Consider the following 12,466-nt stretch of genomic DNA (forward strand, 5'->3'; position numbering starts at 1 on the left):
TATCAACTGAAAAAGTACCGCCTGGTTTAAATAAATCAACTGTCAACAAACTCATTTTATATACAACAGTTACCTTTCACATCATTGAACAGAATGTGAGTTAGCACATTTCATTTTCTGCAGAACATTTCCATTTTTTTGGTAGCTCTTACACATCGAAATGAAGAAATACAGAATTGAGCATTTCATTCTCAGTATACTCTCAGTAACCACATCTTCTGTGGCATCTGGTAAAGAAAGGGTGTTGAAGAGCTTGTCGTGCCTTAAGACGCTCATCAGGATCATACCGAAGAAGCCCCTGAAGAAGATCTATTAGATCCCCAGCAGAATGATCTACATGTTGCATGACCAGATTCTGCATAAATCCCATGACTAGAATTAGAATTGCTCAAGATAAAATATCAGCTATCTATCATACCGTAAGCACAGAAAAATGTGTTATGCTGATAAGAGTAGTGACAACGTCAAACAGTAATTACCTGCAGACGAGGCAATTTCCATACTGCCTTCATGCTTTCTCGTGAGGCTGCCCCCTCTGGCCAGTCAAGCCTTAGTCCACGCCTGAAGTATTTCTCAGCTCGTCTACTGCAGAATAGCATGAATCAATGTATGTCAGTAACCATTTATCCAACTTAGCATTCATCAGATGAACCTAGGCAGCAGCATATGCCCGGATGCGCATCATCTGGTATTATCTTAACAGTTCATACAAACTTATAAAGCTCTTGTATACATACTCAGCTCTGGCGATCATGTGTTTGGGAAGGGGGCCTAGAACCTTCTCCATCATAGCAAGATGCTCCAAATTTTCATGTGTTTGAAATAAAGCCTCCCCCTAGAATTTCCATGCAGAACCAAAAGGACAGAGTAAATTTCACAATAACCGGAGATTCACAAATAACTGGCACTAGATATATGTAAAAATTAAGCAGGTCAAGTACAGAATGGCAGCTATTGTGTACTAACCGAGCAGAGCTCAACCAAAATGCATCCCACACTCCAAAGATCGCATGGATAATTCCACCCAAGACCTACAAACAGAATAGAATATAACAAAAAAATATTAAATAACGTAGTCATAAAATAGAGTGCACTAAAGTGAAGGGTGTATTGTCTATTTAAGGAAAACTGAAAGAGAAAAACTGTTCTTTGTACCAAGGATAACTTCTGGGGCACGGTAATGTCTTGTTGACACGACATAATTGTGATCTTGATGATCAAATGTTGTACTTCCAAAATCAATAAGCTTGATAGCACTCGATTTTGGAAGGTTCTTGAAAACAGACCCATCCTTGGGTGGGCGTATAGGAATCTTCATGGAGAAAAGAAAACTGAGTTTAGAAAGAAAGAAAAATAAATTTACTTATGCAGTAAAGAGCATCAAGTAACCAATGGATCGCCTCCAAAGAATGAATAAAAAAAGTATACATTCGGAAAATCTCAAATTTAGGCCAGGTTCTAATTTAGAAGTTCAGTACCTTATAATCATGAACCCTGATTGTATCAGGTGAAACAAGGAGAATGTTCTCTGGCTTAAGATCTGTGTGAATAAGCCGCAGGTCATGCATAACTGCAGAGGTAAGAAAAAATAGAATTGTTATGTTTAGGCACAAAAAAGGGTGGGGTCTGGGGAAGGGAATTTCTAGAACCAAAAGACGAAAAAAAAACTATAGGTGCTTAACACTGGCATACAGAGACAGAAAGGAACAATTTAGCACATTAGGGCAAGGTTACAACGAAACAGAAATTTGTCTGATACAACAAACTGCAGAATTAAACCAATACTCACATGTAACAGACTCTAATATTTGTCTGGCAAACTCCCGAACAAGATCAATAGGAAATGAACGGTAGCTATTCTTTCGCAGGAAGTCATATAAGCTTGGTCCAAGCTTCTCAAATACCTGAAAAGGTCATTAACTCGTGATTAAACTCTAGGCCATCAATAAAATAAAAGATAAGTATAATCTTCTTGATCCATATGTACTTACTATACATATATGATTACGATAGTCAAACCAATTCCGTATTTGCACACAACTGCAGGCATAGAACCATTCATGCAAACCCATCAACTCAACATAGAGTTAAGAAGTAAATCAAGGAAGGTAAATTACTTACCGACTACCAGTAAAATCATGCTTCCCAAGTCTCTGAAGCACGTCAATTTCAATCATAGCAGCCTCCCGGTATTTCTGCAGGGAACGCACAATCTTGATAGCTACTGATTCTTGGTTTTCCAAGTCCCAGCATTCCAAAACTTGTCCAAAGGTCCCTGTAAAACGTTCAGAAAGGCAGATACTGGGTAAATAATGGCTCAACTTTACGAGTGTGGGAGACAATGTCTTACTACGCTGTAGTATTCACTTCAAAACTAAGCATTCCAAACAAAGAAAAGGGAGGAGAAGCAAACCAACCTTCGCCCATCTTGCTGAGTATCCTATCTGCATTGACACACAGGAAAACAATGAGAGAGCTTATAATTAACTCAAACTGTCTCTTCTGGAGGCAGTGAAACAGAAATATAACATTAAGTACAGCTAGAAGGCATGAAGGCATTGAGCGACTAGCACACATCTAAAAGACATGACCATGGCACATGGAAAACTTGTTACAAGCCAAGTAAAGAGATTCAGAGAAACATTATCATAGTTTACTGGGAGTGATTAATGACTGATAAACCGGGAAATAATTATGCAAAGCCAGAATAACAAAGATGAAAGCCTCATGCCCATATTTAACATTAACATTCAATACTGCGGGCACTTCAGCACTAGAAACATCACCTAAATAAAGCAGCTAAAGGAAGCTAACTGTGTCGAGAAAACAAGTAACATGTTCAGGCAAAAATAAATACATAAAATATTGAGCTGTGGAATGTACATCTTGGCGTAAGGTTCTCGCCGAGTGTGAAAACATAATGTCCATCCTTGTCATCCGGCCTCCAAGGGGGCGAAAGATTCCGCGGTGGTCCAGCATAATAAATTGGTGGCGGCGGCAGGAAAGCAGTAGTGAAATTACCGTTGATTAGTTCCTGCCCACAATATAGCATCGGGATTGCCTGCAAAAGCCAACAGATATTCTTAGTAACGACAAATAACTAGACCGATAACGAGCATAGAAGAATTTATTTAATAGAAGAGAAACGGCTAAACGCCCGCCACGTGATTCACGGCACAATGACCACACGTCGCCTGGCGTCCTTCGAATTCACTGTCCAGTAGAGCAGCTCATCGAGTAACGCTCGCGAGTTCTTCCAAAAGATGGGACATTCATTAATCAACAGTTATACGATAATTGTTAACAGGTTTTACTTGCCAGGCCCATAAATTGAGCAGCACAGAAGTTGCATAGTCCCCCGTCTCACTTTTTATCCAAAATTTCTCTATGCACCAGCAACTTGTTCCCAGCTTATTCCGCTAATTCGCAAAATCTCACCGATGATCCGCAACAACCACATGGCAGAACCGCCAAGCCACCAGCCCCGCACCTGGATCGAGCCGTCCCGCCCAAACCTAACGAAACCAGGACTAGATCTAGCCCAAAAACTAACACCTAGCGACGCGCCCAGAAGCGGATCGAGGCGGGAAGCCACGTGCACGATACCTTGGGGGGCGGGAAGAGCTGCGGCGCGGCATCCCATGCGAGGCGGGGGCGCTTGCGCGGCCGGTTGTCGGCGGCCTGGTGCGGGTACTCGGCGAGCCACTGCGCCTCCATCGCCAGCGCGCTCGGGCCCTCGATTACACCATGGGCGGGGCCAATCCGGCGGGGGATTCCGGCGCGGTTCGGGGGGAATCGGGCGTCGTTCTGGGGAATCCTGTGCGAGGGGAATGGAGGGGACGGGGCGAAGCTCGAGGTCGAGGAAGAGGATGATAGTGGTTTGGTTTCGCCGTTGGCGTACGCGGAACCCTGGTTTGGTCTGTATCGTGCGGTAAAGGTAAGGCGAACTAACTATGGTTAGCTCGTTTTTAGGCTCCGTTGCCTCGGTCCCTCGGATATCTTTCCCTTGGGCCGATCAGCGCCTCTTTTCTTCTGGTGCTTGTCGTAAAATATCTCGGGCCCGTTGGACTCTTTCGTGAGGTGCTTCTGCGATTTCGCGTCGAATTTCGAATCCGAGCTGTCGTCGCAGCGGCAGTGGGTGGGAAAACGGTTTCAACCTCCTTCTGATGGTACTACGCGTGTTCTTCTTTTTGTTTAGAATCTTCCGATGGTGCATTCTCCGGATTAGCAATCATCACCTGAGTGAACTGTCATGGTGCATGACACTTTTTCAGAGCTTGCAATGATTAGTTGTTTACGATGATAACACGGCTTTTGAACAGTTTAGCTACACATAAGTTAGCTGATTTGAATTCGGCGCCAGTCGGTTTTGGAATGAAGAAAGGAGAAGGAAGGAGAGGGAGGGCCTCGCCGGAGAGAAGGAAGGGGCCGCTGTCATCACCCCATTATTTATCTTAGGGTTCAGGTGGGGGCGGGGGTGGGGGCGGGGGGGGGGGGGGGGGGGGGGGAGGGGCCTAGAGGGATGGTCGGGCCGCGGAGGACCGGCGGTGGCGGTTGGTTTCGGGGAGGGCGAGGCGGCGGTTAGGCCGGTGGTGGCTGGTGGCTCAAGGAAGGAGATGCGTCGAGAGGTTGAAGAAAGACCGTGGGCCATTAATTTCGCATCCAACGATTCAAAAATCGACTGACCTCAAACAAAATTTTCAGCTGACTAATTTCTAGCCACATCCTCTTTTGAAATAGCTATATAACAAATATCAAAATAGTAATGGTATCCGATTTGGTGAGGAAAATCGCTTGCAAAATAATTCGGTGTGTCATTATAGATTGTCAGTTATAACCTTGATACAACACCTATTGCCGATAGGGATCTAGCACAATGACTAGTGTCGGACTTGTGTATGTATTGGTTGAGTTGTTTGGTGGTTGATAGGTAGTACCATAGTACTTTGATGATTGAACTTACGGGTTGAATCTACAGGTAACAAAAAACAATAAATTGGTTTGTGCATCAAGATGAAAAACTTAGGGGTTTTCCTCTTGAGTCGCGACCACCAAAGCGGCTCAAGAGTTCCCTCTTGTCCACGATTAACCTCTCTTATCGACCCTTTGCGTCATCTTGGAGGGCTTCATTCCGGGTTGACTTAACACATGTGGGCAGCGAGAAGGTGGTCTTGTTGCGCTCCATGCATACATTTGCATCGTTCTCAAGGCCTCATTTTGAGACGACATCACAAGCGCATGCGTCGGTGCATCATCTTCAAGAAGTTCCAGTAGCGGTCTGGTACGAGTGTGTTTGCATATTCCCAACGAAGCTCCATGGTGTCGTTGGCATGCATGCTATGGCTACTCTTTCCCCGTCATGTAATTAGGGGTGGGTGCTCCGCAAAACATAGGGTAATGAGTCTACCCTTTTTTAACTCTAACCTCTAAGGTGTGTACATCAAGATGATCTTTGTTGGTTGGTTTAGATTTGACAACGATGTCCGTGTGCAACATCTCGTTCTTAAAGGTGTTGTACTTATGCTCATGATGATATGATCTTCACTACATATTTGGGTTAGTTTTGGGATGACCAAATAAGGTGAATCCATGTTCTGGCCTTCACATATTGGCTCCCTTACCAACATGGATCAGCGGTACATATGTTGCTACCTTCGTGAAGATGTTGTCTTGGTGGAGTTTAGTTGGGTTAAGTGATATGTTGTTCGTTGAAGGAGCAACATGTTATTGAGCTACCAGTGGCGGGTTCTCAAATGTTAGCTAAGGGTAGTGTTTTTTCCACTTGTATGTGCCAAACAAAAAAAGTCGGCCAACAGTAAAAAATGAAAACCAAATTTGCGTCCATATTTAATCTTTTCAAGTGAAACCCTTCATTCATCATCATTATTTACATCTGGATAGTGGAAGTACATCCTCAATAGATGAATATGATGCTAGCTCATCAATTTATAAAGAAGATACGCTATAAAAATAAAGTGGTAACAAGAGGGACAATAATTTAGTTCAACCCAGCTAGCGTCCCAACAGGGTAGATCTAAAGGCCAGGTTTTAGTTGAAGCTAAAAGTCCTTTGTTACATAGCTTGATTATCAGGCCCTAAAATCTGGACCAATGCAATAGAGGCATCGACAATGCTCTGAATAGTATATTGTGTTGCATCACTGCAAAATGGGTGATAATCTACACCAAACAAAAATAGTAGAGCTCGGAGCATCTCCAACAACTACATGTTCCCAATAACAGTCAATCTTCCTCTATCATTCAAAGGGAGAGTAGCCCTTCTCCCAATCCAATTCCCAATACTATGACGTCAATGCACCACCCATTGGACCGACACACCGTCGCCGCCGCACACCGTAGGTCGCATGTCACCTCCAACGTCGTGTATTCCTGTATGTCAGGTTGACAAGTGGGCTCGTATGTCAGGTTGGTTATTGGAGAAGATTTATTAGGGATTTGCTGGAGCATTCATCCCCAATAATCAGAAAGGTGTTAATAGGGAGCCCCAATAAGTTGTTATTGGCACACTGTTTTGGTGAGTTGTTGGAGATGCTCGCAAGGCTGTATAGAAATATGTTGTAAAAATGGTTATTGATTACACCTTTCACTACATCATCGGAAAAGTAAAGGAATGCACAAAGATTGCATTGAAAAATTTATCCAAGATATGAGAAATATAAACTCTTGGCTACCTATTGATAAGGAATTCTGTTTTGAGGTATGACAGACATTTGTCAAAATAGAAGCTTATAATTTCACGAAAATTCAAAATTGCCAATTTGTTCGGTCTCATCAAGGCAGTTGATAGGTTTCATAAAAAGCATGCCAAGAAAAGTATATATGTTGTACTGGAACAGTCTTATACTAAAAATAAATATGCAGTGGTAAACGAAGAGGATAAGAAAATAATTGTACCTCGTTCTTCCAGTTTTGTTGAGCGTTATTAATTTGTTATAAAAAATCTTCCTATATGAGAAAAATGAGCAATTCTCTTACTCTTCATTGCCACATTCAACTAATACATGAAACACAACACGATAAAGAACACAATGAATACTTAATTATCCACGAAGAGCTATTGGTCAAACCATCACATCACTAAATATGGGCCAAAAATTGTAAAAAAACAACTAAGAAAGCACTAAAGAACTTTTATGGTGAAGTGGTGATTAGAATTGGCAAATAATTGTTGGGGAACGCAGTATTCCAAAAAAATTCCTACAATCACGCAAGATCTATCTAGGAGATGCATAGCAACGAGAGGGGGAGAGTATGTCTACGTACCCTCGTAGACCGAAAGCGGAAGCGGTGAATAACGTGGTTGATGTAGTCGGACGTCTTCGCGATCCAACCGATCAAGTACCGAACGCACGGCACCTCCGCGATCTGCACACGTTCAGCTCGGTGACGCCCCTCGAACTCTAGATCCAGCTGAGGCCAAGGGAGAGTTTCGTCAACACGACGACATGTTGACGGTGATGATGAAGTACCGACGCAGGGCTTCGCCTAAGCACCACGACAATATGACCGAGGTGGAAATCTATGGAGGGGGGCACCGCACACGGCTAAGAAATCAACTTGTGTGTCTATGGGGTGCCCCCTCCCCCGTATATAAAGGAGGGGAGGAGGAGGAGGAGGGTAGGCCTCAAGGGGCGCGCCCAAAGGTAAGATTCCTACTCCTAGTAGGAGTAGGTTTTCCCCTTTCCTAGTCCAAGTAGGAGAAGAAGGAAGGAGAGGGAGATGGAGAAGGAAAGAGGGGGGCGCCGCCCCCTCCTAGTCCAATTCGGACCAGCCCATGGGGGGCGCGCGGTCACCCCTTGAGGCCCTTCTCTCCTTTCCCGTATGGCCCATTAAGGCCCACTACTTCCATCGGCGAATTCCCATAACTCTCCGGTACTCCGAAAAATATCCGAATCACTCGGAACCTTTCCAATGTCCGAATATAACCTTCCAATATATCGATCTTTACGTCTCGGCCATTTCGAGACTCCTCGTCATGTCCGTGATCTCATCTGGGACTCCGAACAACCTTCGGCACATCAAATCACATAACTCATAATACAAATCGTCATCGAACGTTAAGCGTGCAGACTCTACGGGTTCGAGAACTATGTAGACATGACCGAGACACATCTCCAGTCAATAATCAATAGCGGAACCTGGATGCTCATATTGGCTCCTGCATATTCTACAAAGATCTTTATTAGTCAAACCGCATAACAACATACGTTGTTCCCTTTGTCATCGGTATGTTACTTGCCTGAGATTCAATCGTCGGTATCATCATACCTAGTTCAATCTCGTCACCGGCAAGTCTCTTTACTCGTTCCGTAATGCAACATCCTGCAACTAACTCATTAGTCACATTGCTTGCAAGGCTTATAGTGATGTGCATTACCGAGAGGGCCCATGATGTATGGTAGAACCCTAATCGGCGGATCTTTCACGAAAGGAGCGGATCCCGCGATGAACACGAAGAACACGAGGGGGGGAACAAGGGGAAACACGAGAGAAACGCTAAAACCAACAAGAATGATCACACATGTGCTAGATCCATGAACACAAAGAGAGATACACGATCCAAAGTCAATAAAGGACAATACAAAGGGTAACCAGTTCTTCTCCATGAGGAGGTCTTGAATCCACAAGGGGATCTTCCCGTGAGGGCTCTTGAATCCAAGGTGGATCTTCTCCGTAGAGGGGCCACGGTCTCTCTCATGGAGTAGATCCGATACGGATGAGCGAGGCTCTATCTCACAAATGAGCTATCACAACGCTAACCCTCAAATGGAGGAGGGGGAGGAGTATATATAGTCTAAGCCATGAAGGGGTAAGTGAGGGGCGAAGGGGTACATGGGCTTCGGCCCAAGTCACGCACGCAGGCGGGGCTCGGATGATCCGGATGGTGGCCCGGATGATCTGGGTGTCGGGGGTTCGGATGATACCGGTGTCCGTCTGGATGATTCAGCTTCGTCGAGCAGGCTTCGGGTGTCTTCGGGCACGTTAGCCGGATCGCCCGGGTGGTCGTCCGGATCGTCTGGGCTCGGTCCAGATCGTCTGGCTGGGGGTCCCGATGATCCGGGCAAGTCCTGTCTTGTTCGTTCTTCTTCTTCCTTCTCCTCTTCCATGCTTGGCCTTGGTCCCTTGGTTCTCCATGGTCATCTCGGATGCACCTGGGTATATGCAAGGTCCATGCATGAGGTATTAGCCATGTCTCATATGTGGAAAGTGACGGTTCGAAGAGGAGTGAGTTCACCTTGTGTCCAATGGCGTATGGTCGAGGTCTCATCGTATGTCCTCTTGGGGCTTGGAGAGTAGTAGGAGTGTACATGGGGATGAACGTGGGATGCTCGGCATCATCTCCGCCCCCTTGGGAAAGATCCGACCTCAGATCGTGATCCTCATCACCATGGAAACAGTTGTCGTGGACAGACTTGTAGTTGGACGGAGTTGAAGGCATGGCACAATCCAAGTACTCCAAGGTGTCTCTAGTAGGTGGTACATGCAAAATGAGCAAACACAAAGTACACTTGGTTAGCGCACACAAAGTATCCATCATAGAAGAATGAATCTATTCGACACCGTGACAAAGCGCATGAAGCTTATCAATGTGATATAGAATGATATGCAAAGCATTCATGGGAGCAAAGGCATTCACTGTGCACACAAATGTGTTGTGAATATGACCAATGCAACCACAGTGCAAAATGATGTCATAGTGAGACGGTTTATAAATAGTATGAATATGGCAATGGATGCTCAATATGAATAAGTTATCATGCAATTGATGGTAGGCAATATGATCATGATGTATGAATGTGCCATCAAGAAAGATCACAACAAATTTGCTAAGGAAATGCACAAGCTCATATATCATGGATGACATGGGAATACAAGATGCAACAAGGCAATCATAATGTGAGTCGATCCATGCATACGATGCAAATTTGTCATGTGTACGATATGTCCATCGAGCATGACATGTGTGAGCGCAATCAACAAATAAGGAGGTGTTGGTGTATGATACGTCTCCAACGTATCTATAATTTTTGATTGCTCCATGCTACTATATTATCTATTTTGGATGTTGATGGGCTTTATTTTACACTTTTATATCATTTTTGGGACTAACCTACTAACCGGAGGCCCAGCCCAAATTGCTGTTTTTTTGCCTATTTTAGAGTTTCGCCGAAAAGGAGTATCAAACGGAGTCCAAACGGAATGAAACCTTCGGGAACGTGATTTTCTCAACAAACGTGATCCATGAGACTTGGAGTGGGCGTCAAGAAACAATCGAGGAGGCCACGAGGCAGGGGGCGCGCCTACCCCCTGGGCGTGCCCTCCACCCTCGTGGGCCCCTCGTTACTCCACTGACCTACTTCTTCCTCCTATATATATCCACGTACCCCCCAAACATCCAGGAGCACCACGAAAACCTAATTCCACCACTGCAACCTTCTGTACCCGAGAGATCCCATCTTGGGGCCTCTACATCAACTCCATGGCCTCTCCGGTGATGTGTGAGTAGTTTACTTCAGACCTTCGGGTCCATAGTTATTAGCTAGATGGCTTCCTCTCTCTCTTTGGATCTCAATACAAAGTTCTCCTCGATCTTCTTGGAGATCTATTCAGTGTAATCTTCTTTTGCGGTGTGTTTGTCGAGATCCGATGAATTGTGGGTTTATGATCCAGATTATCTATGAACAATATTTGATTCTTCTCTGAATTCTTTTATGTATGATTGGTTTATCTTTGCAAGTCTCTTCTAATTATCAGTTTGGTTTGGCCTACTAGATTGACCTTTCTTGCAATGGGAGAAGTGCTTAGCTTTGAGTTCAATCTTGCGGTGCTCGATCCCAGTGACATAAAGGGAAACGACACGTATTGTATTATTGCCATCGAGGATAAAAAGATGGGGTTTATATCATATTGCATGAGTTTATCCCTCTACATCATGTCATCTTACTTAAAACATTACTCTGTTCTTATGAAATTAATACTCTAGATGCATGCTGGATAGCGGTCGATGTGTGGAGTAATAGTAGTAGATGCAGAATCGTTTCGGTCTACTTGTGGTGGACGTGATGCCTATATACATGATCATACCTAGATATTCTCATTACTATGCTCAATTCTATCAATTGCTCGACAGTAATTCGTTTACCCACCGTAATACTTATGCTCTTGAGAGAAGCCACTAGTGAAACCTATGGCCCCCGGGTCTATCTTCCATCATATTAATCTTCCAACACTTAGCTATTTCTATTGCCGTTTATTTTACTTTGCATCTTTATTTCTCTTTATCATAAAAATACCAAAAATATTATCTTATCATATCTATCAGATCTCACTCTCATAAGTGACCGTGAAGGGATTGACAACCCCTTTATCGCGTTGGTTGCGAGGTTCTTATTTGTTTGTGTAGGTGCGTGGGACTCGAGCGTGATCTCCTACTGGATTGATACCTTGGTTCTCAAAAACTGAGGGAAATACTTATGCTACTTTACTGCATCACCCTTTCCTCTTCAAGAGAAAACCAACGCAGTGCTCAAGAGGTAGCAAGAAGGATTTCTGGCGCCGTTGCCGGGGAGATTCGCGCCAAGTCAAGTCAAGATTTGACTCCCGACAATGAGCCATTTCTGGCACCGTTGGCGGGGAGTCTACGCACAGGTCAAGACATACCAAGTACCCATCACAAACTCTTATCCCTTGCATTACATTATTTGACATGCGCCTCTCGTTTTCCTCTCCCCCACTTCACCCTTGCCATTTTATTCGCCCTCTCTTTTTCTGTTCGCCTCTTTTTCGCTTGCTTCTTGTTTGCTCGTGTGTTGGATTGCTTGCTTGTCACGATGGCTCAAGACAATACTAAATCGTGTGACTTTGCCAATACCAACAACAATGATTTTCTTAGCACTTCGATTGCTCCTCTTACCGATGTTGAATCTTGTGAAATTAATGCTGCTTTGTTGAATCTTGTCATGAAAGATCAATTCGCCGGCCTTCCTAGTGAAGATGCCGCTACCCATCTAAACAACTTTGTTGATTTGTGTGATATGCAAAAGTAGAAAGATGTGGATAATGATATTGTTAAACTTAAGCTATTTCCGTTTTCACTTAGAGATCGTGCTAAAGCTTGGTTTCGTCTTTGCCTAAAAATAGTATTGATTCATGGAATAAATGCAAAGATGCTTTTATCTCTAAGTATTTCCTCCCGCTAAGATCATCTCTCTTAGAAACGATATTATGAATTTTAAGCAACTTGATCATGAACATGTTGCATAATCTTGGGAGAGGATGAAATTAATGATACGTAATTGCCCTACACATGGTTTGAATTTATGGATGATTATACAGAATTTTTATGCCGGATTGAATTTTGCTTCTAGAAATCTTTTAGATTCGGCCGCGCGAGGCACTTTTATGGAAATCACTTTAGGAGAAGCTACCAAACTCCTAGATAATAT

The 12,466-nt window shown here is 43.9% G+C and overlaps 1 protein-coding gene across 1 annotated transcript; it reads right to left on the reverse strand.

Annotated features, from left to right (window-relative positions):
• LOC125513916 (serine/threonine-protein kinase AFC1) lies at positions 1-3,968 on the reverse strand. Its single transcript, XM_048679126.2, has 12 exons — positions 3,607-3,968; positions 2,884-3,061; positions 2,418-2,444; positions 2,122-2,275; positions 1,992-2,040; positions 1,790-1,904; positions 1,479-1,570; positions 1,156-1,312; positions 967-1,031; positions 738-835; positions 480-585; positions 1-355 (listed from the first exon to the last, which is right to left on the reverse strand). Exons 1-12 carry the CDS (start codon positions 3,715-3,717, stop codon positions 203-205), a joined length of 1,305 nt encoding a protein of 434 aa, XP_048535083.1. The 5' UTR covers positions 3,718-3,968; the 3' UTR covers positions 1-202.
• Between the last annotated feature and the right edge of the window lie 8,498 nt (positions 3,969-12,466).

This window comes from Triticum urartu, chromosome 6A (assembly GCF_056163025.1).
Source record: "Triticum urartu cultivar PI428250 chromosome 6A, HENAU_Tu73, whole genome shotgun sequence".
Taxonomy (NCBI): Eukaryota; Viridiplantae; Streptophyta; class Magnoliopsida; order Poales; family Poaceae; genus Triticum; species Triticum urartu.